This window comes from Oncorhynchus keta, chromosome 3 (assembly GCF_023373465.1).
Source record: "Oncorhynchus keta strain PuntledgeMale-10-30-2019 chromosome 3, Oket_V2, whole genome shotgun sequence".
NCBI classification, from domain to species: domain Eukaryota; kingdom Metazoa; phylum Chordata; class Actinopteri; order Salmoniformes; family Salmonidae; genus Oncorhynchus; species Oncorhynchus keta.
Window position 1 is genome coordinate 5,215,700 of NC_068423.1, and position 24,705 is coordinate 5,240,404.

A 24,705-nucleotide genomic window follows, 5' to 3' on the forward strand; every position below is an offset into this window, starting at 1 on the left:
CCAAGATTTAGTAAAAACTTTTCTGTTGAATGAACCTGAACATACCCTAAGCCTTCCCAGCCTGTAGTGCACTCAGCCGTGAGCAGGGGAGGCTGTTGATTGCCTGTTGTGGAAATTCAAAATGTTGCTGTTTTTTGGTGTGTGCCCAAAGTGATGTAGCTAGTAGGGCTATTAGCTTGCTATGTGTTTTTGAAAATGTCTTGATTTTAAAGCCTATACACTCAGAATTTGTATTTGGCATGGGGGTTGACAGGGTAGCCTTCAGTCTGAGTAAAGTATCTTTGCTTACAGTCGGAACAGTGACAAATAAAACCCATTCTTGCAGAAAGGGAGCTTTCCAAAGGTTTAGCTGTAGAGATATAGGCCTCATCTTTGTATATGTGCCATTATAGCATCTCCATTTTGAAGTAGTCCATTTTATTATTCACGATTGGCTGATCCCTTCTGATGACTGGGTTGGACATGACTTCAACAGGGTTACCAGGAGGGATCAGCCAATGAAGTTGGAAGTCTCACCCAGTTGACTAAATTAAAATAGTGGAAGCCCTCAATGGCGCTGCCCATGCGAACGTGGCCTTTTGACCACTAGAGGCCTCTGTCATTCTCTATGGTTTCAGCCAATCTGGCAACAACTAGCTAGTAGGAGGCGGCACTGGCAGTTGACACGGCGCACACACTTCTATCTTCAGACATTGGACCGACTCTTCAACATGCTCTTGTGACCATTAATATAAATTGGCCTGACAAATTCAACTATTTGGGGGGAGGGGATGATACAAATATACCACTTTGTAGGAAGGAGTAAAGCGACCGTCGGTCATCACTTGCAAATAAACACCCCGGAACTGGTTAGCTAGCTAACGTTAGTAACGTTACGCTCAGTTGGCTAGCTTTTTATTGGCAATGTTTACTAGCGTTGGTTGCTAGCTACACAATTGTCAACACGCGTGGAGAATAAACGTTTGGCCTGTGTACTATCAGCAAGACCGCTTGTTCTCAACACCGAAAACTTCACGGCGACCTACCTACCACCACTTGTAGCTCCGAAAATGGCTTCAAGAGGGGGCTTTCCGGCTACTCAGATGAACCTCAGTGTTAACCCCATGAACGCTGGACATGCAGGCGGTGGAATGAGGATGCCAGGAATCCAACAGAATTCGGGTTTTCGAGCCATGAATGCCACTCCTCAGTACCATCAGGTAACTTGTCGAGAGGTTTCCCCTCGGCTAACTTGTAACTAATTGTATATAATATAATTTACCGTGATAACGTTGCTTTATTGGCTAAAATATGGCAAGTAAATATTACTTAGTGACAAGTTAGGCAACGTTACTGTATAACGTTATCATGTTACACAAACAGTGTTGGGTTAGGCTAACTACTAGCTAGTAAAGTTAGCTAGACACGGCTGTGAATGTCAGACAAGTGGAAATGCAGCTGCTGCAGTTAGAAAATTAATTGGCGTTTCCTATTCATCTGTTGTATATTGATTCTTAATTTAATCTGTCAACTTCCGCATTTCAAGAAAGTGAAAAACTGACCGCGGCATGAGTAGTTGATCATACCTATGTGAAGCTAGCCACAATAGTGTCATTTGCGGCTCGCCTTCAAAATAAACGTCCCCCTTGGAAAGTGATTCAAACGGATACAAATAGTGGAATAATGCCGTTTTTGGACTCGATAATGCTAAACAAATTCGGTAATGTTACATAAATTCAACAACATTTTACAAAAGTACAAATCTGTTAATTGCACTAACTGTGTTATACTTTATAATTGCATTAGGGCATACTCATGTGCACTGTACAGCCTAACCTATGGATGTTGTACCTATGAGCCTACTCAGTCATACTCAAATATTAGCGTCTTATCTCTTATTGTGGGACTCTTAACTGCTGTGCAGTGCCATATGAATGTCCAATAGACTGACTGGAAGGGTGATTTACCACAGTCGAAATCCGACAGTAAGACCTAAGAAGCTTATATTTGTGTCAACTCTACAGTTGTTGCGTGAAACTACATTGAATGGGTGCACAGTCCATAGGTTAGGCTTTAAACTGCATGTAAATATGCCCCAAATGCAATTCTAAAGTCTAATACATCCAATGTGATTTCATATTAACTAATTGTCTTTTGTTTAATTTATATAAAGATATTCTAGCCTTATCTAGTCCAAATATGGCATGATATCACAATTTTTTTTATCCGTTTGAATTATATTTCAATCGGAAACTTTTATTTTAAAGACCAACTGCAAATTAAACTATTGTGGATAATCCTTATTATGGCTAGCTTCATACAGCTAATCATACATCACGTGGTTGCTTCCTGACTACTGTCAGTTGTTGGAAAACAATGTTTGCAAATTAACAGGCAGTTGAAATGCAAGCTTTTTCATCACCGCCGTATGCATGACTATATGTACCGTAGCTAGTTCATGCATAATGTGTTAGGCTATGTAATATTGTGTTACTAATACATGGTTCCCCTTTGAAAGATATCAGAACAAACATTGATCACTTCAGCGAATAAGAATGTTGTCAGTTTGCCATTAATTAATGTAACCCCTTTCTGCCCCCCTGTGCTTTTCATTTCCAGCACCCTGGTATGCCTTCCAACAGGGGGATCCCGATGGGGCCAATTGGGGGCCCTGGACCCTCTTATGGGGGCGGGAACATGCCCTTACGCATAGGAATGGGGCAATCAGCCATGGATGCCTCTCGAAAGCGATTCCTTCAACAACAACCGCAGGGGGGGCTGGGAGGCCCAAGGCGTGGGTGAGTTAGGGGTTGGGTGGACTGTCTGGGGGGCACACAGTCGGTTTTTAAAAGGGGACATCGGGGTTGTTGTAGTGGTGGTGGGGTTTGTGAGTCACCATTGTACAGCATATTGATTAACCATGACTGAGGATTATGGCTGTACAAAAATATATTTGGTCTTGCCAGACATTGGCCTTGTCTGAAATCTGTCATGTCTACTACTTACTTACTAAAACTACACACTATTTACTAATCAAACGACATACTATTTAGAACATACTGCTTAGTAAAAATGAATGCAGTAAGCAACAAATATCAACATACTAGGCTCACCCATCCTGAGAATGCATCATCTAATGTGAAATTGCGCTGATTCCCGCCATTTGTTCATTTGGGTACAACGTGTGCCCTTATCTCATTATCAGCTGTTGTCACACACACACGTGTGAGTCTGGAAATACTCTTTTCTTCCTCAAAAATGTGCAGCTAGATTAAAAGCCGAAAGGAAAAGAACATCCTGGAATTGAAAGCTTACTCTCTTTTTGAAATGTCGCACACCTAAAAGGCCTACTATTTAGAAAGCTAGTATGATTATTTGAACACGGTTATTGTCTATACCAGGTTATCGTTCTTGGCGAATTCTCAGGCAGTTATTTTTGAATTAATGATGCAGTTTGAATGCTGAATACTTCATGTTATGAAGACATACAACCTAACTGCACTACTGTCAATGATAATGCATCTGGTAACCCCAACCAATAGAGCACCATGTGATCCCCCACAAACAAGTACAAGCCCTTTATGACCATTAAGTGTACACCACAGTACTAGAAGTCAGCCATGTGGTGGTACATTAATGACACACGAGACAGACGGTCACAGTCTTTAGTGACCTTCCAGGGTCTTTGGTAGTGACGGTGGTATAGGGACACTACTGAAAGACTCTTTTGTAACCCTGTCCTCTCAGTCAGTGGTCTGTCTGTTGCTCCACACAGTCTGCTGCACAGAGGAGTTAAAAACAAAGAAGACGTCCCATGACCATGCCCCACTGCCAGACAGAGCCACGTGGACAAGGGCATCTTTTTCTTTCTTTTTTTTTTAACCTCAAAATGGAATGATGTCATCTGCTTGTAAATGTTCGGGAGGATGGATGTCTGGTGGTTATTTCTATCATTTTGATTTACTGCAAGGGTCTTGTGTTTTTGAATGTAGTTTTCAAAAATACTAAACAAAAATGTAAATGCAACATGCAACAATTTCAACGATTTTACTTAATACTACAGTTCATATAAGGAAATCAGTCAGTTGAAATGCATTTATTAGGCCCTAATCTATTGATTTCACATGACTGGGCAGGTTTGTAGCCATGGGTGGGACTGGGGAGCCAGGCCCAGGGAATTAGAATACGTTTTTCCCCCACACAAAAGGGCTTTTATTACCGACAAAAATACTCCTTAGTTTCATCAGCGGTCTGGGTGGCTGGTCTCAGACGATCCCGCAGGGGAAGAAGCCGTTTGTGGAGGTCCTGGGCTGGCGTGGTTACACGTGGTCTGCAGTTGAGGTCGGTTTGGTTGTACTGCCAAATTCTCTAAAATTACGGAGGTGGCTTATGGTAAAGAAATGAACATTCAATTCTCTGGCAACAGCTCTAGTGTTTAATCAGCTTCTTGATATGCCACACTTGTCAGGTTGATGGATTATCTTGGCAAAGGAGAAATGCTCACTAATAGGGTTCTGAATGAATTTGTTCACGTTTTTGCGAAATAAGCTTTTTGTGCATATGGAACATTTCTAGGGTCTTTTATTTCAGCGCATGAAACAAGGGACCAACACTTTACATGTTGTGTTTTCTATTTTTACTCAGTATATATTAGATACTTGGCACTTGATTAGCGAGTTGCACCAAGGGCTGAAAGTGAAAGGCTCTCCAAGGCCCTGAATAATTGGATTTACTTGTTAAGCAAGGGTGAGCTGGTTTAATTCGATCAAAGAAAACAAAAGCTTTTGTTGATTAAATTGTGGTAAGTGTTAGCCTTGGGGTCCAAAGAGTTGTGAGCCTGAACAGGCATCAGGGTCTTATTCAGTAGGCACGTAGCGGAAGAAAACATATTGAAACGTGGCGGTACCATCTGAAGTCGTCCAATAAGAAACACTATTTTTCTGTTGCAAAACATTTTGGTACGTTTTATCTGAATGAACACATCCCAATCCTCTTGCTTTTCCCTGTGTGGAATAGTGTAGCTATCATCATAAAGGTGTTTCTGTTTAAATAGCCAACATTCTAAGTGCCTTACAATATGCCATTAAAGATTTGTGAAGATCTAACACTTTGTCTCGATTTTGCAGCAAAAGGCGCAGGATGGCCGACAAGGTGCTACCACAGAGGGTGAGTATAAACGTTGCCCCCTTGAAAAAGAATAGTTTGATCTAAAACCATAGATATGCATACATTATATGGCTCTGGATCGATCCATTTATTCCCGAGGGGAGGAAGACCCCATATCCACCACATATTGAATCCTCCTTGTTCCAGATACGAGACCTGGTTCCAGAGTCTGAGGCCTATATGGACCTGCTGGCCTTTGAGAGGAAGCTGGACCAGACCATCGCCCGCAAACGCATGGAGATCCAGGAAGCCATCAAAAAGCCCATTACGGTACAGCTCAAACTCATTTGTATGTATGGTATTGTAAGACAATAATCATACATTGATCAATTAACACAATTTGGTCTTCCAGTGTTTCCCCTTAGATTCCTCTTCAGTCAGTATACAAAGGCTCCCGAAGCAAAATCCAGGGCAACATACATTTTATGTCAAATTATTTGACTCTGTCTAGATCTGCAAAAAAAAATGTTTAGGTCTCTCAGGCAAGAGACCTAGGAAGGGTGGCCTCTCCAACATTGGTATAGGTATGGGAAACACTTTCTTTGTAAGGTTGAGATGTGTTCTCTTGTTTACCTCTCCCTCTTAGCAAAAGCGCAAGTTGAGGATCTACATATCCAACACCTACACTCCTGGCAAACCAGAAGGCGAAGAGGCAGAAAAAGTGTCATCCTGGGAACTAAGGGTGGAGGGAAAACTCCTTGAGGATGTAAGTGAGCCAACGGTGTCTGTTTATCTGACGTCAGTGGTAGCTAGCCTAAAACTTGTGACGTGTGGTTTTAGGTGGGTGACAAGACAAATGGAATCGTATTTCTAGCCAAAGCTTAGTCGTAAGTCACAAGCCAGTAGGTATTGTTCGTTGTCCACCATGTAAGGAAATCTTTTTTTTTAAGCGGAGGAAACGATACCTGAATAAAACTGCATCCATAGTGCTTGTTTGTCATACTCATATAACACCATGTTGTTTTTGCGATGTACAATCAACACCATATGTAGTTGGACAGAACCTCAAATTTTGTTCTATGCTCCAGCGTTTTGGGTTTTGAGATGTTTCAAGAGGCGACAGTACAAAATGTCACCTCATTCAAGGGGATTTTCAAGCATACTGTTTTACCGTTTTGAAATTAAAGCACTTTATACAGTGCCTTCGGAAAGTATTCATACCCCTTGACTTTAAATTGTTTACAGCCTTATTCTGAAATTGATTAAATCAAAAATCCTCTGCAATCTACACACAATACCCCAAAATGACAAAGGCATAACAGGCACTGATCTGTGGAAGGGTACCAAAACATTTGTCCAGCATTGAAGTTCCAAAGAACGCTGTGCCCTCAATCATTTAAATGGAAGAAGTTTGGAACCACCAAGACTCTTCCTAGAGCTGGCTGCCTGGCAAAACTGAGAAATTGGGGAGAAGGGCCTTGGTCAGGGAGGTGATCAAGAAACCAATGGTCACTCTGACAGAGCTCCAGAGTTCCTCTGTGGAGATGGGAGAACTTTCCAGAAGGACGACCATTTCTGCAGCACTCCACCAATTAGGCCTTTATGGTAGAGGGGCCAGATGGAAGCCACTCCTCAGTAAAAGGCACATGACAGCCCACTTGGCATTTCCTAAAAGGCACCTAAAGACTGACCATGAGAAACAAGTCTCTGGTCTGATGTTAACAACATTGAACTCTTTGGCATGAATGCCAAGCGTCATGTCTGGAGGAAACCTGGCACCATCCCTACGGTGAAGTGTGGTGGCAGCATGATGCTGCGGGTATGTTTTTCAGCGGCAGGGACTAGGAGACTTGTCTGGATCAAGGGAAAGCTGAACGGAGCAAAGTCCAGAGAGATTATTGATGAAAACCTCCTCCTGAGGGCTCAGGACCCCAGACTGGGGTGAACGTTCACCTTCCAACAGGACAACGACCTTAAGCACACAGCCAAGACAACACAGGAGTGGCTTTGGGGCAAGTCTCTGAATTTCCTTGAGTGGTCCAGCCAGAGCCTGGACTTGATTTGAATATCTCTGGAAAGACCTGAAAATAGCTGCGCAGAAACGCTCCCCATCCAACCTGACAGAACTTGACAGGATCTGCAAAGAAGAATTGGAGAAACCCCAAATACAGGTGTGCCAAGCTTGTAGCTTCATACCGAAGAAGACTCAAGGCTGTAATCGCTGACAAAGTACTGTGTAAAGGGTCTGAATACTTATGCAAGTGTGGTATTGTAAGTTTTTTTTATTTATCATAAGTTAGCGAACATTTCTTGCCCTGTTTTTCCTTTGTCATTATGGGTTATCGTGTGTAGATACTGTGTAGAAAAACAATGTGATCAATTTTAGAATAAGGCTGTAACATAACAAAATGTGCAAAAGGTCTTAATTCCTTCCGAAGTCACTCTATATCTAGTCCCCCCCCCAAAAAAAAAAAAAATTATTTGGACAAATTTAATTTTAGTAGTAAAAATTGTAGTATTTGGACCCATGTACTCATTGCGTGCTAGGAACATCAAGCTTCTGACTCGACAAACTCGATTTAGGTTTGTGTTTTGAGTTATGTTTTGTCCAATAGGAGCAGAATAGTGATCGATGACCAGAGTGATTTTTCTTTCTAAATGAGTAGATAAGATGTTTCTGAACACCTTTTTAAATAAACCTTGATAATGCCATGATTAAGAAAAGTAATGATGAGTGAGGTTGGCCTACAACAAACCATGCTGACCTCTCACCATTACCAATAACAGGGGAGGTAAGCATTTTTCAGTGGGTATGGTCTTTGTGCCTCTACATTTCTCACTCTTCATGATTCATGAATGCCTTTCCACAATCATAGTAGAATCCACATTAATTTAGGAGTGTCCAGAAACATCTTCTATTCTTACTAACAATAAAAGTGACTCCAAAATGACACTATATTATTCACCATTCTGTTCCTACTGGGCAAAACATTATCCAAAACGTGACCAAAACAAACTATTAAAAAAGGGAATTATTTAACTAGGCAAGTCAGTTAAGAACAAATTCTTATTTACAATGACGGCCTACCAAAAGGCCTCCTGCGGGGACTGGGGCTGAGACACAGCATGGTAGCGACACAGCATGGTAGCGACACAAAACATGGTACAAACATTATTGGCCACAGACAACAGCGCAAATGGCAAGAAGGTAGAGACAACACGCGATGCAGTCACAACTGTCAGTTAGTGTCCACGCTTGAGTCTGAGTGAAGAGCTGGAGATAAAACTGTCCAGTTTGAGTGTTTGTTGCAGCTCATTCCAGTCACTAGCTGCAGCAAACTGAAAAGATGAGCGACCCAGGTACGTGTGCGCTTTGGAAAACCTTTAGCAGAATGTGAATGGCAGAACGGGTGTTGTATGTGGAGGATTAGTGCTGCAGTAGATATCTCAGTTTAGGGGTTAGTTGATAGTAATTTAACATTTTGTTGATGGTCTATAGACGCTCGATTAACTATCTACAGATGGACTATTCATATAGTGTCAATGCAATTTTCTGTTGGAAACATTCTGTATAGGAGGCTGCAGCGATTAGACAGAAATGGGAAAATTAGGGGCCACACATTAAAGCTGCAGCCATGATCAAAAACCATTAACTGTTATAACCGTTGTAATGCATGCATTTCAGAAAATATGTTCCAGCTTTATTTTGGTGCATATGACCTCTCGCTTATCTCCGTTTCACTCCGAACATAGTGTATGTTGCAACTTTTTATTTGGAGCTGAGATCAAATCTCCACTACAAATGCATCCAACAAGTTTGTAGAGACACAAACTTTATGTAGTCATAACCACATCTCCATACAACCATTTCATGCAGATTTGCCTGACTCATAAAAAAATAAAATAAAAAGTAGTGGCAGGTCTGGTGGAAATTTGGTAGATAATTGTTGTTGGTGAAATGGATTATGCGACATTTGCGGTGGATATGCTTTTATGCGCAAATATTGATGTTAATTAAAACCATCTCGCTGGGAAGCTTGGAGTCATGAGATTTTAAAATGGGGAGTTTCAGAGTTTATAGGCTGAAATAAGTTTTAAAGTTCATACGTTTATGACTTATGGTGGATAAAGTGCACAATAATGAGCTTTATGCAAATGTACAATAAATATCGATACAGCTGTTTATCTGCAAAAAGTCAGTTTGATGGAAACCAATTTGCCTATTTTTCTTTACATACAGAATTGAGTGACTTTGACCTAATATTATTACTTATTTTGTGGGGAGACTAAGTACATAAAGTGCCTTCATTTCTAAATGGTAATAGGAAACATTTGATCTCAAATTCACAATAGAGCCAAATTCACAATTTTCTTACTTAACCGTCCAAATACGTATGGTGTCGAGTGTATGCTCACTGCTCAGAAATATTTTCGCCGCTACCATTTCATCTGAATCTAATGCCCCTATTTTTAAAATATTTTTTACAATTTACTACCTGAGCCTGTCTCAAAATATTTTAGGCACTTAACTTCAGCATTCTCCAATTCTGTTGGCCTGTGTCCTTGGCTTACACTACCCAAGCCAGATGTTTTTTTCAGTTTCTCTCATGTTCCTCTTTTCTCCGAAACAAGGAATTGAAACCATGGCTCGTTCTTTCTGCTACGTGCCATGAGTCGACATGCACCCTTCATACTTCTCATCTTCCAGCTGACAGTCATTGACTGCATCCCAAACAGCTCCTTATATAGTGTTCTACTTTTAACCAGAGCCCTATGGTAGTAGTGCACTATATATGGAATATGGTGCCATTTGGAACGCATGCAATGACTGGCTTGGCTGCAGCCACATTAAAAAGGGGGGGATTTATTTCTTGTTTTCCATTGCCTCAGTGGTTAGAGCGTGTGTAGGAAGGAGAGAGGGAAGGGGTGAGAGGGGACATGTTGCGCAAACCGTCATTGGCAGGGGTGAGTTTTGTTGGGGGGGTGTAAACTTAGCCAACTTCTCCCAGAATGTTAGATTTTCGCCAGCCACAGCCCCCTGATGTGGTAGGTACCAAACAATGCAGCTGTAGCAAAACACTGTAAAACCCAACAAAAATACCAGTGTGAATGATTTGTTTTCTTCTATTCTTTCCTCACATTCTTTTCCTAGCCTGGGAAACAGAAGAGGAAGTTTTCGTCCTTCTTTAAGAGTCTGGTCATTGAGCTCGATAAGGAACTGTATGGACCTGATAACCACTTGGTAGAGGTATGAAGGACACCATTACATACTTTGTCAACGACATTGACACCATTTTTAGAATAGTACCCCTGAACAAGCGTTCAAATTGCCATTACTGTTCAATTGGTCAGACATGAACAAAAAAGGCCTGGGTCATGAAAGGCTTACTGTAATGAAACTCCAATATACAAACACATGTAGCACACAGCCATGTTGATCCTACGAATGGTGTTGGTCCTTATGTAGAGAACGGATTGCACGAAGAATCTCAATAATACCCATGCTAAAGAAGAATAGGAGTTAGTGTGCTGTTTTTGCACCTTGTCAAGTTCTTTCGGGCACACAACGGGAAATGTTTTGCATCGGGAAAAAGATAATTAGTTTCTTATTGGACAAGTGCAGTTAGACCCTCCCTGTTTGTCCATTTTTCTACCATTTGGTGCCTAATGAACATGACTCTGGGTTGTATTCAATAGGCACAAAACAAGCCAAAATGTGGAGGGAGTTGCTAAACTTGTCCAATAAATTGTTTTCAATTTTGTTTGCCAAATGTTTTGCACAAATTAATATGACCCACTAAACTCTCTCTGTATTCTCTCAGTGGCACAGGATGCCCACCACCCAGGAGACAGACGGCTTCCAGGTGAAGAGACCAGGGGACGTGAGCGTGAAATGCACCCTGCTCCTAATGCTGGACCACCAGGTATACACACACACACACACACCAGTGTATATTTTGTGCACTTAAATTTGATTTAGTCTATTAAGTCTTAGTCACATTTGTCATTTGAATAATGATTTAGTCCAGTTATTGTCAAAATGGCAGATGGCCATTTTAGTCTACTATAAATGCCCTTTCATTTTAGTCACATCACATTTGTATTGCCTCATTAACCATTAGTAAACATGAAACACTGACTTCGATGTGCACAAACATCCATAGCCTTGTCCTACCAACATTTTTCTGCATAACATCCTATTCTCTTCCCAACAACAGAAATATGACATATACAGTACCAGTCCAAAGTTTGGACACACCTACTCATTCAAGGGTTTTTCTTTATTTTGACTATTTTCTACATTGTACAATAATAGCGAAGACATCAAAACTATGAAATTTACACATATGGAATCATGTAGTAACCAAGAAAGTGTTAATCAAATCAAAATATATTTTAGATTCTTCAAAGTAGCCACACTTTGCGGTCTTGGCATTCTCTCAACCAGCTTCACCTGGGATGCTTTTCCAACAGTCTTGAAGGAGTTCCCACATATGCTGAGCACTTGTTGGCTGCTTTTCCTTCACTCTGCGGTCCAACTCATCCCAAACCATCTCAGTTGGGTTGAGGTTGGGTGATTGTGGAGGTCAGGTCATCTGAAGCAGCATTCCATCACTCTCCTTGGTCAAATAGCCCTTACACACAGCCTAGATGTGTGTTGGGTCATTGTCTTGTTTTTTATTTTTTTAACCTATAGTCCAGGCAGAGGATGGTCATATAATTTGATGCAATTTCGATATTTCTCTGTTTCAGATTTAGTTGCTCATTAGGCTGTATATCGATGTGCGCTGATGCCGCCCCTCATCTGATTCTCTACTGGGTGCTCAATATCAAGTGTTCCTATAGGCTAATTAGTGTGGTCTCAATCAAGTGATCCATAGCGTATAGGCTACAAAGTGCATGTTTAGAGGGACAGAGCAAAGTTATATTTCTAAGATTGCTGCTGGGATGGTGTAAATAAAACTAGGCTGCATGATACACGGCAATAGATATTCCAACCCTGAGCCCCAGCCTGCTCTGCTATTCCTGATCCAACACTTTTTTTTGTGTGTGTGCTGCTTAACCAATGACTGTGCTACGGTGGCAGTTCAGGAGGAGAGTCAAAGGTTTCTTCCTAAAATAATTTTTGATTAGGCCAAGTCCCAAAAATTCACCAACAATCTGTTCAGTTTGAGAAGATGAGGAGGGCCGGAGGTCAACTTTGATAGCGTGCTACTGCTATAATAGATTTTTATTAAAAACATTATGTTTTTGACCTCCCAATAAGCTGGTTTCTTTGTCGTTCAGAGGCTGACTTTGCTTGGGAAGTAATCTAATTCTGTCACTATGGATTGATTTAAGCTATTCACCCAGACAGCTTTTTGCGGAACACTTGTGACCTCTGATTGGGTTAAGCCACAGAAGAAGAGTAGCCAGCAGTTAAAGCTGGGTAGGTAGGCCTACTTTCTGGGGTGGAAAGGTAAGCCTAACTTTGAAAGTACCATGCTCAGATTCATAATGGCGTCTCAGATTAAATTAACTGCGGACAAGACACACACTGATTTGGCATTGGAGAAATATGATAATATGAACACAGGCCTATATCTCTGTCCCTTCTTAGCCTGTAATTTTGTGTGGTATTAAAAAGATATTCAACTAATATGTGAAGTTACATAGAATTGCATGAAATGTTTAAAAAAGACAAACAAAAATCTCGGGCCTGCAAATACGGTGATTGATTCAGGCAATGCTTTTACTATAAAGGAGCTCTTTCCTCCCCTACTCTTGTCCACGGTGGTATGTGAACCCACAACCTTTTGGCCCGCAGCCCTGTGCGCTATAAAAATGCTTACAGAACGAAGAACCGTTTGTAAAACGGCATATCCAAGTCTCTGGTCTGTCTAAGGAGTGAGGGTATGTTCTCTGCTATCCACTTTGTTTGAATTATTATTTTGGGGTTAGGGGAGGGTTTAGGCCAAATGTATTTCACATTGTTCTACATGGCATAGTTCTATCTGAAAGTTCCAAAACATTGTGTCCTGCTGAACAAGTCCTTGGCTGTTTACACTGCTGCTACTCGCTCTTTTATTATCTATGCGTAGTGACTTTACCCCTACCTACATGTACAAATTTATTCAACTAACCTTTACTCCCACACATTGACTTGGCTTCCGGTTCCCCCTGTATATAGTCTCATTATTTTGTTACAAAATAATAATAAAAAATCTACTTTTAGTTTATATTTTTCATAACTGCATTGTTGGTTAAGGGTTTGTAAGTAAAGCATTTCATGGTAAGGTTGTATTCCGCGCATGTGACGAATAAAATTCTTAGATTTATGGTTGGCTAATAAGAACATGACTGAAACCAGATGTAGCCTAAACAAATGGTTGACGGTCCAGTCCGCAAGTAGCATAGTCATTGAACTGTCCCGCGCTATGCTTTATGAATGTAAATGCGGCTCGCCAATGCGCTTGGGGGGGAAAAAACGCAACCGTATTATTGGTCACACCTTTTGAGCGGTAATGGCTAGAATCCGGCGGTTTTCTGAGGAAAAGAGGGAGACTTGGCTACAGAACCTGGCTATGAAATGCAGTGGCGAATGTGGGAGGGTTGAGCGAGACTACACATTCAAAGCCAGCCTACTTTTCTATACTCAAGGGGGAGAAAAACACAGCTGGACTGTTAACTATTAAACTCAATGCTGCCATTGTTTTTACTACGTAAAGCAGCTTGTTTCCTAACCAGTCGAAGGGTAGCTAAATAAAGGCTGGTGGTGACTGGTTAGCTATGGGGAAGCAAGGGTGTGATCCGAGGCGGCGCCGGAGCAGAGCCTGTCTGCCCACACTCATCTCTTGCTCCCCCGCAGCTCACCAGCTCCAGGCTGTGTGTAGAGTATCCTTCCCACTGTTGGAACAGAGCGGTGCGTCTGTGCTGCTAATATTGATGGTGCTTATCACTGAAAAGATCTCAATCTCTCCAAAAACGAAGTAAATACTGACACACAGAAGTGTAATACGGCATGGTAACACGTAGACATTACAGTACCAATAAACCAGAGTAGCTGTGGTGAAATGTCACATGCTATCACATGTGTGATGGCAATTTTGTTCATAAAATTGTGATGTGTGTTTTGACTGTTATTACTACGTAGTCACTCAGACATTATCAGGGTCAAGTTTGCCCGCAGCATACCACCCTGTATCCCATTACTGGTTCAACTCTGAACCTAAGCAGAGTCGGTCCTGGTAGGTCCCTGGATGGGAGACCAGATTCTGCTAGAAGTGGTGTTTTGAAGGGCTTCTGGTCTAAGGAGATCCAAATTGCCCAGGAGAGTGAAGGGGACATTGCCCTACGTAGGGTGCCATCTTTTGGATGGGACTTTAAATGGGTGTCCTGTCATTAAAAATCCCATGGCACTTACCGTAAGAGTAGGGGTGTGAACCCCGTTGTCATGGCTAAATTCCCAACCTGGCCCCATTCCATCATGGCCACCTAATCATCCCCCCCCATTCCTAATTGGCAGATCACTCCTCACCTCTCCAACTGAATGCTGATGTGTGGTGAGCGTTCTGGCACATAAATGGTCGCCGTGCATCACCCAGGTGGGTGCTACACATTGGTGGTGGATGAGGTGAGTTTCCCCCTACTACGTAAAGCACTGAGTACCGCAGTTGGTAGAAAAGTGCTATATAAATCCAATCAATAATTATTATTAATTAGGCACCAAACCAAAGAAAACTGACTGAAACAGGGAGTGACTAACTTGTCCAGTAAGAAACGCACATTTTTGTTTTCCGTTGCAAAATGTTTTAAAAGATTCTCCGTTGCTTTCCGTAATGAACATGATCCTGATAATAGATATGGGGGAAGGTCAACTGAAGGATGCATGGCAGATGTGACTGTCAGCCCTTTCGCAATATGTATTTCATTTTAGGGAAGTGGAGGCGTGCCAATTTTAAAAAGCCAAACTGGCATTACCACATTTGAAGTACTATACTTTCAAACACGTGTTTAATATCTGCATGTTGATTTTGAGGGTTGAATAGTGATGTTTAAAGTTCCAGTAACCAACAGAGACTATGATGGGAAGTGTGTTCATTTCCCTCCTCCTTTTTCTCCTCTGCATTTTTCCTTCTCCCCTCCCTACTTTACCTCTTCTTTCACCACCTCCTCTTCACACAGCCCCCACAGTACAAGCTGGACCCAAGACTGGCCCGGTTGCTAGGTGTACACACCCAGACACGGGCTAGCATCATGCAGGCACTGTGGCTCTACATCAAGAACAACAAGCTGCAGGACAGCCACGAGAAGGAGTACATCAACTGCAACCGCTACTTCAGACAGGTGCAAGCCCTTAAATCTTAAAGGGATGACTTACTTATTCATGATGGCACCAAGTGGAGCAAAGGGCCTCACGTCTTAAAGGGATAATTCCTCTCAATTGAACATTGTCGCTGTTGAATTGGATGTCGCCAATGTTTTTTGAGGCCTGCAGAATTATCTTAATGTAGATATAGTATGAACAACAAACCACACGGTCCTAAATCGATTACAGCTCAAATTTAGACTTTTGTGAGATAAAAACAATAACAAAGTGTGTTTTTTTTGGGGGGGGTGAGCTGTAATTTAAACATTACTTGTCATGTAGCCTTAGAAAGCAATTGTGAAAGCTCTCAACCATTTGTCAACTTGACATAAATACAACACAAACATGCAGAAATACCAGCAAACAAAAGTAACTCTACAATGAATGAAACTCCTACATAGAGCCAATTTAGGTTGGTAGAATGTGTGTGATAACAGTTGTCCTAAAGCAGGGAGCCGTTAGCAAGTTGGTTCAACATGTCATCAAGCCCTTGACTCCTGGGAATACAGATATGCATCCGTTTCTCACAGATACCATAAAAATAAATAATAAAAGCTGTGGCCTAAGGCACTGCATCGCTGTGCATGAGGCATCACTACAGACCCGGGTTCGATTCCCAGGCTGTGTCACAGACGAACGGGAGACCCATGAGGCGGGACACAATTTGTCGAGCGTCGCCAAGTTAGGAGAGGGTTTTGACAACCGGCATGTCCTAGCGACTCCTTGTGGCGGGCTGGGCGCCTGCAAGTGGACTTTGGTCGCTAGTTGTTCAGTGTTTCCTCCGACACATTGGTGCAGCGGGCAGTGTGTCAAAAAGCAGTGTTGCTTGGCAGGTTTGTGTTTCGAAGGGGTGCATAGCTCTCGACTTTCACCTCTCCCGAGTCCGTACGGGAGTTGCAGCGATGGGACAAGACTAAATACCAAGTGGATATCGTAAAAAAAAAAATGCATTCCGTTACTGGTGTGACCACCATTTTCCTCATGCAGCGCAAGATCTCCTTTGCATTTGATTGTGGAATGTTGTCCCACTCCTATTCAATGGCTATGCGAAGTTGCTGGATATTGGCGGGAGCTGGAACACGCTGTCTTACACGTCGATCCAGAGCATCACAAACATGCTCAATGGGTGACATGTCTGAGTATGCAGGCATTGGAAGAACTGGGACGTTTTCAGCTTACAGGAATTGTGTACAGATCGTTGTGACATGGGGTCATGCATTGTCATGCTGAAACATGAGGTGATGGCTGCGGATGAATGGCATGATAATCTGTTTATTCAAATTAGTATCGATTCAATGCAGTATGTAGCATACTGTTCACAACATTGACATCAGCAAACTGCTCGCCCACATGACGCCATAGATGTGGTCTGTGGTTGAGGCCAGTTGGACGTACTGCCAAATTCTCTAAAATGACTTTGGAGGTGGCTTATGGTAGAAAAATGTACATTTAATTCTCTGGCAATAGCTCTGGTGGACATTCCTGTAGTCAGCATGGCAATTGCATGCAAGCTCAACACTTGAGACATCTGTGGCATTGTGTTGTATGAGAACTGCACATTTTAGTGGCCTTTTTTATTGTGCCTAGCACAAGGTGCACCGGTGTATTGATCATGCTGTTTTAATCAGCTTCTTGATATTCCGTTAACTTGGCAAAGGTGAAATGCTCACAAACAATGTAAACAAATTTGTGTGCAACATTTGCGAGAAATAAGCTTTTTGTTCATGTGTACAATTTCTGGCATCTTTTTATTTCAGCTCATGAAACATGGGACCAACACTTTACATGTTGCGTTTATATTTTTGTTCAGTGTAGTTCAGGGCTACAACAAAATTGTGAAACATCTGGGGGGGTCCCAGGGGAGAGATTTAAAAAAAAAAAAAAAAAAAACACTGTCCTAAAGCACAGGTATCAAACTTTCCATGGAGGGCCGAGTGTCTACGGGTTTTCACTCCTACCTTGTATTTGATTGATCAATTAAGGTCCCTGATCAGTTGGGAACATATAATATAACACACAAATTAAGAAAATAACAAAACATCAAACTGTGTCTTCCATGGAATGATGTTGACACCCCTGTCCTAAAGGAATGTTTTTTGGAAATTGAAAAAATAAGCTTTACTTAAACGGTTAACTACCCCTTTAACTTGTCTGAACTGCAGATTTTAGGCTGCACACGTATGCGGTTCTCTGAGATTCCCATGAAGCTGGCTGGCCTGCTGCAGCATCCTGACCCCATCATCATCAATCACATGATCAGGTGTGTATGAGTGGCTAATAACCAAACCCAAATCGACACCTATCCCTTGTGCTTGTATAGATCTGAATGTATGGGAATATGCCAAGAGATCTCAAACTTGCGGCCCACAAGCTGCGTTCTTGTTGTGGCCCCCATACTGATATCTAATACCTATTGGAATCGGGCCCTATTGGAAGTGTTCCTAAAACCCATGTTCATTAGTTTATTACCATAGCTTAGTAATATCATAGTCAGGCTAAAGTCTGGGATATCATTTCTTACATCTGTAATTTAATCATTTAATGTACGCAAAAAAAAAGAGGGATTTTTCTGTGTTCGTCCCTTAAAACCGATTACGACTGACTTAATACGTCTCTGTTCTATTCTCACCACTCTGTAGCGTGGACCCGAACGACCAGAAGAAGACGGCGTGCTACGACATTGACGTGGAGGTGGACGATCCTCTGAAGGCCCAGATGAATAGTTTCCTGTCCTCCACTACCAATCAACAGGAGATCGCCGCCCTGGAAATGAAGGTCGAATTGAATAAACTTTATTGATCCTTAAGAGGTCTCGAACCCTGACCACTATAATGCCCGACTGTTTCAGACCCTTGCTTTAAGTCAGTGGAATCTTTTGGCAATAACCCTTTCTTTTGAGTGGCTGCAGCCAGCAGTGTCTGCATGTTTTCATTGAGTGACTAATGACGGAACTAGTGAGTAGATATCTTTGTAAATTGGGAGCGCCTCTGTTGCTCAGGTCTTAGTTTGAAGTGCAACGTTTGAGCATCTGCCCATTTCTCTTATTAGGTGATGGATGACGAAATCATTGAATCAACACGGCTAGTGCTTAGCCTGGTCCCAGATAGGATTGTGCTGTATAGCCAAGACAGTTGGCAAGACGTTATAAACAGATCTGGGTACAGGCTTATTAGGGCTGGCCTTTCCAACTATAAAAACATACAGGTCTTCATGTAATTTCTAGTATCTCATCAGGCATGTCCTCACTCGACTCTTCTCAGATCCACGAGACCATTGAGTCTATTAACCAGCTGAAGACCCAGCGAGACTTCATGTTGAGCTTCAGCAACAGCCCGCAGGACTTCATCCAGGACTGGCTCAAGTCCCAGAGTCGAGACCTCAAGGTACTGACCAACTGTAAATACCTTGGCATCAAGGACTGCATTCCATTCCAAAATGCTGCTCCCTTCCCTCTCTCTCTCTCTCTCTCTGGTTCTTTTCCGCACACTTCCATAGCCAACTATTTTCACAATGTAAATCCAATGACTTGTGCATCTGTCCTACTTAATAGAATGTATGTATAGGAATCCATTGCCTTGAATGTAATGTACACACATGCATATCCTCTTCTCCTTGTTGCGTAGAGGAGATTTGAGATGGTGGACCAAGTTATTTGAGTATTGTACACTTACCTGTAAATGTATTGTTGTTTCTCAGTTGATGACGGACGTGGCAGGTAACCCAGAGGAGGAGAGGAGGACTGAGTTTTACCAGGCCCCCTGGGTGCCAGAAGCTGTGGGCCGATACGTCTACTCTAAGGTAGGAATCCAGCGCCATCGGATGGGTGATGGGTCGCAATATTTTTCATTAGGGCTATATTTGATGTATCCGTGCAGACCAATACAGAGTGTACTATCACTAAAAAGGAACAAGGTTGACACACCTGTACGAATACTTTTAGGATGTTTTATGTAGGTTGGGCTGGTCGACGTTTATAAAGAAATGCTTACCATGCTGTTTCACTGTTAAAGGAATAGTTCACCCAAATTACACATTGATTTCCTTACCCTGTAAGCGGTCTATGGACAAGGTATGACCGCAGTCCATGGTTTGGTTTTATTTCCCTGGCACCGTTTCAAAAAATGCAAACGTTTCAGCATTTGTGGCACGTCCCATTCAAGTCATGGTACCTATATTAGCGTTTTTCATATCCAAATCTTCCAAAAGTATCTCAAATGTAATTATGACTCAAAGTTGCTTAGATGATTTCAAAATGATGGTACCGATATTAGCGTTTTTCGCAATTTGAGACCCTTATGGATGACTTGGATATTTAAAAAAAATGCTAATATCGATACCATGACTTGAATGTGATTTGTGTTACAAATGCTAAAATGTTAGCATTTAGAAACCGTACCAAGGAAACTAAATCAAAGCATGGATTTCTGTCATAACTTGTCCATAGACTGTGAACAGGGTAAGTAAACCAATGTCATTTTTAAAATTTGGGTGAACTATCCCTTCAAAAATATACACATTTCTGTGTTTTAGGTGCAGCAGAGAAGACAGGAGTTGGAGCAGGTGCTGGGAATTCGACTCACCTGAGTCCTTAAGGAGCGTAGCTCCCCAATCCACTAAAACAAAACAAGGCACATTTTTAAGATTGTCTTGATCTCCCAGTTTTACATTAATCATATCCAAAACACAACCACAGAACTGGAATCCGCTTCTATCAATTCGCATTGCCTTTTTCAACCACTTTGTAATAGCATATGTTTATATATATATATATATATCTCTCTCTATTGCAGCTAATGTGTCTTTCAAGCTGCAATCACAAAGCCTTATGTCCTTATGGGAATGGTTTGGTGCAATGGTTTCAGCAGGGTAAAGGCTTTTGAGTACTTGGCTGGTATCTGTTAGTAGCATTTTTTTTTTTTTTTTTTCAAAGTAGTTACTTTGAGACCAACGTAATGATTTTACATGGTCTTGCTTATAGTCTCGTCTTTCTCCACATTACGAGGGATACTGTTTGACAGCCAGCTTGTTCAAATATTTGCCTTTTTATAATATTGCAAGATGTACAAATGAGTTTGTAGCTTTCTTCCCACATTTTGCTTATGAGGTCTTAACTTGAGTCAAAACAACTTGACAGTACCAATGCTTATGTGCCATTTTGTTGTGTGTGTTTTTACCATAGTTTTTCAAAGCTATGGAGATGATTTAGTTAGGGGAAAGTACCTAAAGCCTAGTAGCCTTTACACAAACAACGCTTGTTAGAAATACAGAATAATATCCTAGAATCCATGTTTGGACAGGACACTCAGGAAATCGTAGTGCTGGTAAAGGGGCTGTTCTATTCGCTAGGAAAGGAGCCCACTTTGTCCAGCTGTTTCAGTCCATTTGGATTTGTGTTTCTCTGTTCACATGCGGTTTTGATTGGTTGTTAGGGTATTTCACTGTCTGAATTCCAAGGGGGTGGAAGATTGGCAGTTTGGGTGGGTGCAAGGGGGTCTCCCTTGCACCCACCCAAAGGAATACTTTGGGATTTTGGCAATGAAGCCCTCTACTTCCCAAGAGTCAGATGAACTAATTGATACTGTTTGTCTCTGCATCCAGTATAAGGACGTTAGAGGTAGTATCGCGAGCCACTGATAACTAGCGTTAGCGCAGTGACTGGAAGATTATATGGTATTTACTAGCATGCTAATAGTTTCCATATACTTCCAGGCATTGCGCTAATGCTAGTTAGCAACTTCCAAACTGCACGCAGGAACATAACAGGGTATCCACAAGTTCATCTGACTCTGGGGAAGTAGATAAAGGGATTAATTGCCAAAATCCTGAAGTATCACTTTAACTTAATTTAGGAAGTCTGAAACTGTTATTTGAATTAATAAGAATCTAAACCATAGTAGTACTTCACAATGTGCATATGGTTGTCCACCATTGTATTTTCATGTAAGTCTTAAAAGGATAATCCACCACAAATTCCTATGAGTAACAGTTAAATAACACTATGTAATGAAAAATAATGCCAGTCCATATCGGCATGTGAGGTAGCTAGCTACCTGTAAAACCACCTAGAGAAACTGCACTGTCAATTTAGGAGTCTGTCTCTGCCCAGAGCTTCATACAGTCATTGGCCCACAGCAAGTGCAGAGAATGTTGCTATGGCAACTATGGCCCTTTCCCACAGACACACAGGGTGCATTGCGATATGGTACTTGAAGGAGAAACTGGGTTGAATAATTTGGTACACTGTTTAGATTGTGCACATCTAAGCAAAATATGTACTTTGTGATGCCGGTATAAATGGATGGATGTGTTCTAGAGAAGTATGCCCATACCATCTATTGGCAGATTTGGTGATCTGGAGTGCAGGTAATTGTTTTAAAAAGCGCTATTAAATGTAATGGGGGATAACACTATCTCCAGTGACAAGAACCATGTAGCTATGATGCGTTCCTACACGATTTTCACAGACTGACCACTTAGGAGTTAAATCATTGGGCCATTTTTATTTTACCCACTGGTAGAACAGGCTTTCCCCAAATTGATAGGCTTTACATGACTTTTAATTTCTGGGGTTTAATCAATACTGAACAAAAATATAAACGCAACATTTTAATAATAGTAATAATTTTCAACGTTTTTATTGAGTTACAGTTCATATAAGGAAATGAGTCAATTGAAATAAATAAATTGGGCCCTAATCTATGGATTTCACATGACTGGGCCAGGGGTGCAGCCATTTGGTTGGCCTGGGAAGGCATAGGCCCACCCACTGGGGAGCCAGGCCCAGCCAATCAGAATGAGAGTTCCCCCACTAAAGGGCTTTATTACAGATGATCCTGCAGATGAAGAAGCTGGATGTGGCGTTCCTGGGCTGGCGTGGTTACATGTGGTTGTGAGGCCGGTTGGATGTACTGCCAAATGATCTAAAAAAAAAATTTTTTTTTAAACATTTACATTCCTGCACTCAGACATCTGTGGCGTTGTGTGACAACTGCACATTTTTAAAGTGGTGTTTTATTGTACCCTACACAAGGTGTACCTGTGTAATGATCATGCTGTTTAATCAGCTTCTTGATTTGTCACACCTGTCAGATGGCTGGATTATCTTGGCAAAGGAAAAATGCTCACTAACTGGGACATGCAGAAACTGAGAGAAATCTGCTTTTTGTGTGTGTACAGGACTTTTTGTTTCAAGCTCATGAAACACTTTCTGTGTTTTTTTTCAGTGTAGCTCGAATGTTTTATATGCAGGTTTTTACTTTAGGAAAATGTCTAAATGCCTATGAACGTTCCAAGAATCTGATTTGTCAGTGCCAAAATTGTTCTTGTGAAAGAGAGCAATTACGTTTCAAGGAATCTCACTGCTGTGCCTGTTCCGCTTGATTTTCTACGATATCTTTGTAGAAGTTTGCATGTTTTTGTATCCTCAATTGAAAGCTTTTATACAATTATACTCGGGGGGGTGCCTTTGGAATATTTCATAAAATAAATATACTTGAAGAAACAATTCTACGTATTTATTTGGACAGTAAACCTTACACATTTTTGGTCTCTATTCTCCAGCATTTTGGATTTGAGATGTTTTATGAGGCAACAGTACAGAATGTCACTTTTTTATTTGAGTGTGTATTCATACATATGTTTTAGAAATGAAATAACTCTGTATATAGTCCCCCATTTTGAAGGTGTCAAGTATTTGGACAAATTCACTTAATATATTAAAGTAGTCAAGTGAAGTATTTGGTCCCATATTCCAAGCATGCAATGACATCAAGCTCGTCGAACATCTCATTCCAAAATCATGGGCATTGATATGGTCCTCCCTTTTGCTGCTATAACAGCCTCTACCTCTTCTGGGAAGGCTTTCCACTAGATATTGGAACATTACAGCAGGGACTTGCTCCCATTCAGCCAGAAGCGCATTAGTGAGGTCATGCAATGTTGGGCAATTAGGCCTGGTTTGCAGTCGGCGTTCCAATTCATCCCAAAGGTATTCAATGGGGTTGAGGTCGGGACTCTGCAGGCCAGTCAAGTTCTTCCACACCGATCTCGACAAATCATTTCTGTATGGACCTCGCTTTGTGCACATGGGTATTGTCATGCTGAAACAGGAAAGGGCCTTGCCCAAACTGTTGCCACAAAGTTGGAAGCAAAGAATCTGGAATGTCATTGCATGCTATTGCATTAAGATCTCCCTTCACTGGAACTAAGGGGTCTAGCCCGAACCATGAAAAACAGCCCCAGACCATTATTCCTCCACCAAACTTTAGTTGGCATTCTGCATTGGGGTAAGTAGTTTATTTCCTTGCATCCGCCAAACTCCGATTTGTCTGTTGGACTGCCAGATGGTGAAGCGTGATTCATCACTCCAGAGAACGCATTTCCACTGCTCTAGAGTCGAATGGCGGCGAGCTTTACATCACTCCAGCTGGCACTTTGGCATTGCACATGGTGATCTTAGGCTTGTGTGCGTGCGGCTGCTCGGCCATGGAAACCCATTTCATGAAGCTCCCGACAAACAGTTAGTGCTAATATTGCTTTGAGGCAGTTTGGAACTCGGGTAAGTGTTGCAACCGAGGACAAACTATTTTTACGCACTTCAGCACTCGGCAGTCCCTTTCTGTGAGCTTGTGTGAGTTACCACTTCATGGCTGAGCCATTGTTGCTCCTCAACATTGCTCTTCACAATAACAGCACTTACAGTTGACCGGGACAGCCTAAGCAGGGCAGACATGTTATGAACTGACTAGTTGGAAAGGTAGCATCCTATGACAGTGCCACGTTAAGTCACTGAGCTCTTCTGTAAGGCCATTCTACTGTCAATGTTTGTCTATGGAGATTGCATGGCTGCGTGCTCAATTTTATACACCCATCAGCAACGGGTGTGGGCGAAATAGCCGAAACCACTAATTTGAAGACGTGTCCACATACTTTCGTGTGAATATATAGTGTATTTATGCCTCTTGCTTTCTCACTGGTCCTAGATCTGTTTGTACAGCAAACTCATATTGTCATTGCTAAACTTTAGCATGACAATGAACTTAGAAGTTTACTTTTTACAACTAAATTGGAATTTTTGATGTGAATGGCATGTAGAAGTACCCAAATGTGTTTTTTGTTTGTTTGTTTGTTGCTAGTTCACTTGATTTGACTAAACTTCCCCCAACCAGCGATTTACGTTCTCATTCTGCAGTATGAGTGCTCAAATAAAACACTAACGAAAGTCATTTTAGAAATGGAAAGTACAGTGATGCAGGTCTTTCAGATGTTATACA

General features: G+C 41.6%; 1 protein-coding gene across 1 annotated transcript; it reads left to right on the plus strand.

Annotated features, from left to right (window-relative positions):
• Window positions 1–607: 607 nt before the first annotated feature.
• Window positions 608–22,937, plus strand: smarcd2 (SWI/SNF related, matrix associated, actin dependent regulator of chromatin, subfamily d, member 2). Its single transcript, XM_035745981.2, has 13 exons — window positions 608–1,199; window positions 2,599–2,777; window positions 5,106–5,145; window positions 5,293–5,415; window positions 5,732–5,851; window positions 10,238–10,333; window positions 10,908–11,009; window positions 15,250–15,411; window positions 17,596–17,693; window positions 18,073–18,208; window positions 18,694–18,816; window positions 19,130–19,231; window positions 19,964–22,937. The coding sequence occupies exons 1-13, from the start codon at window positions 1,050–1,052 to the stop codon at window positions 20,015–20,017; spliced, it is 1,485 nt and encodes a 494-aa protein (XP_035601874.1). The 5' UTR covers window positions 608–1,049; the 3' UTR covers window positions 20,018–22,937.
• Window positions 22,938–24,705: the final 1,768 nt, after the last annotated feature.

What these genes read in the sequence shown, in the direction of transcription:
- smarcd2 (XM_035745981.2), top strand. Translation starts at nt 1,050, where the DNA reads ATGGCTTCAAGAGGGGGCTTTCCGGCTACTCAGATGAACCTCAGTGTT. An exon ending in CCACTCCTCAGTACCATCAG is followed by an intron (nt 1,200 to 2,598) that starts GTAACTTGTCGA and finishes TTTCATTTCCAG; the next exon opens with CACCCTGGTATGCCTTCCAA. An exon ending in CTGATAACCACTTGGTAGAG is followed by an intron (nt 10,334 to 10,907) that starts GTATGAAGGACA and finishes GTATTCTCTCAG; the next exon opens with TGGCACAGGATGCCCACCAC.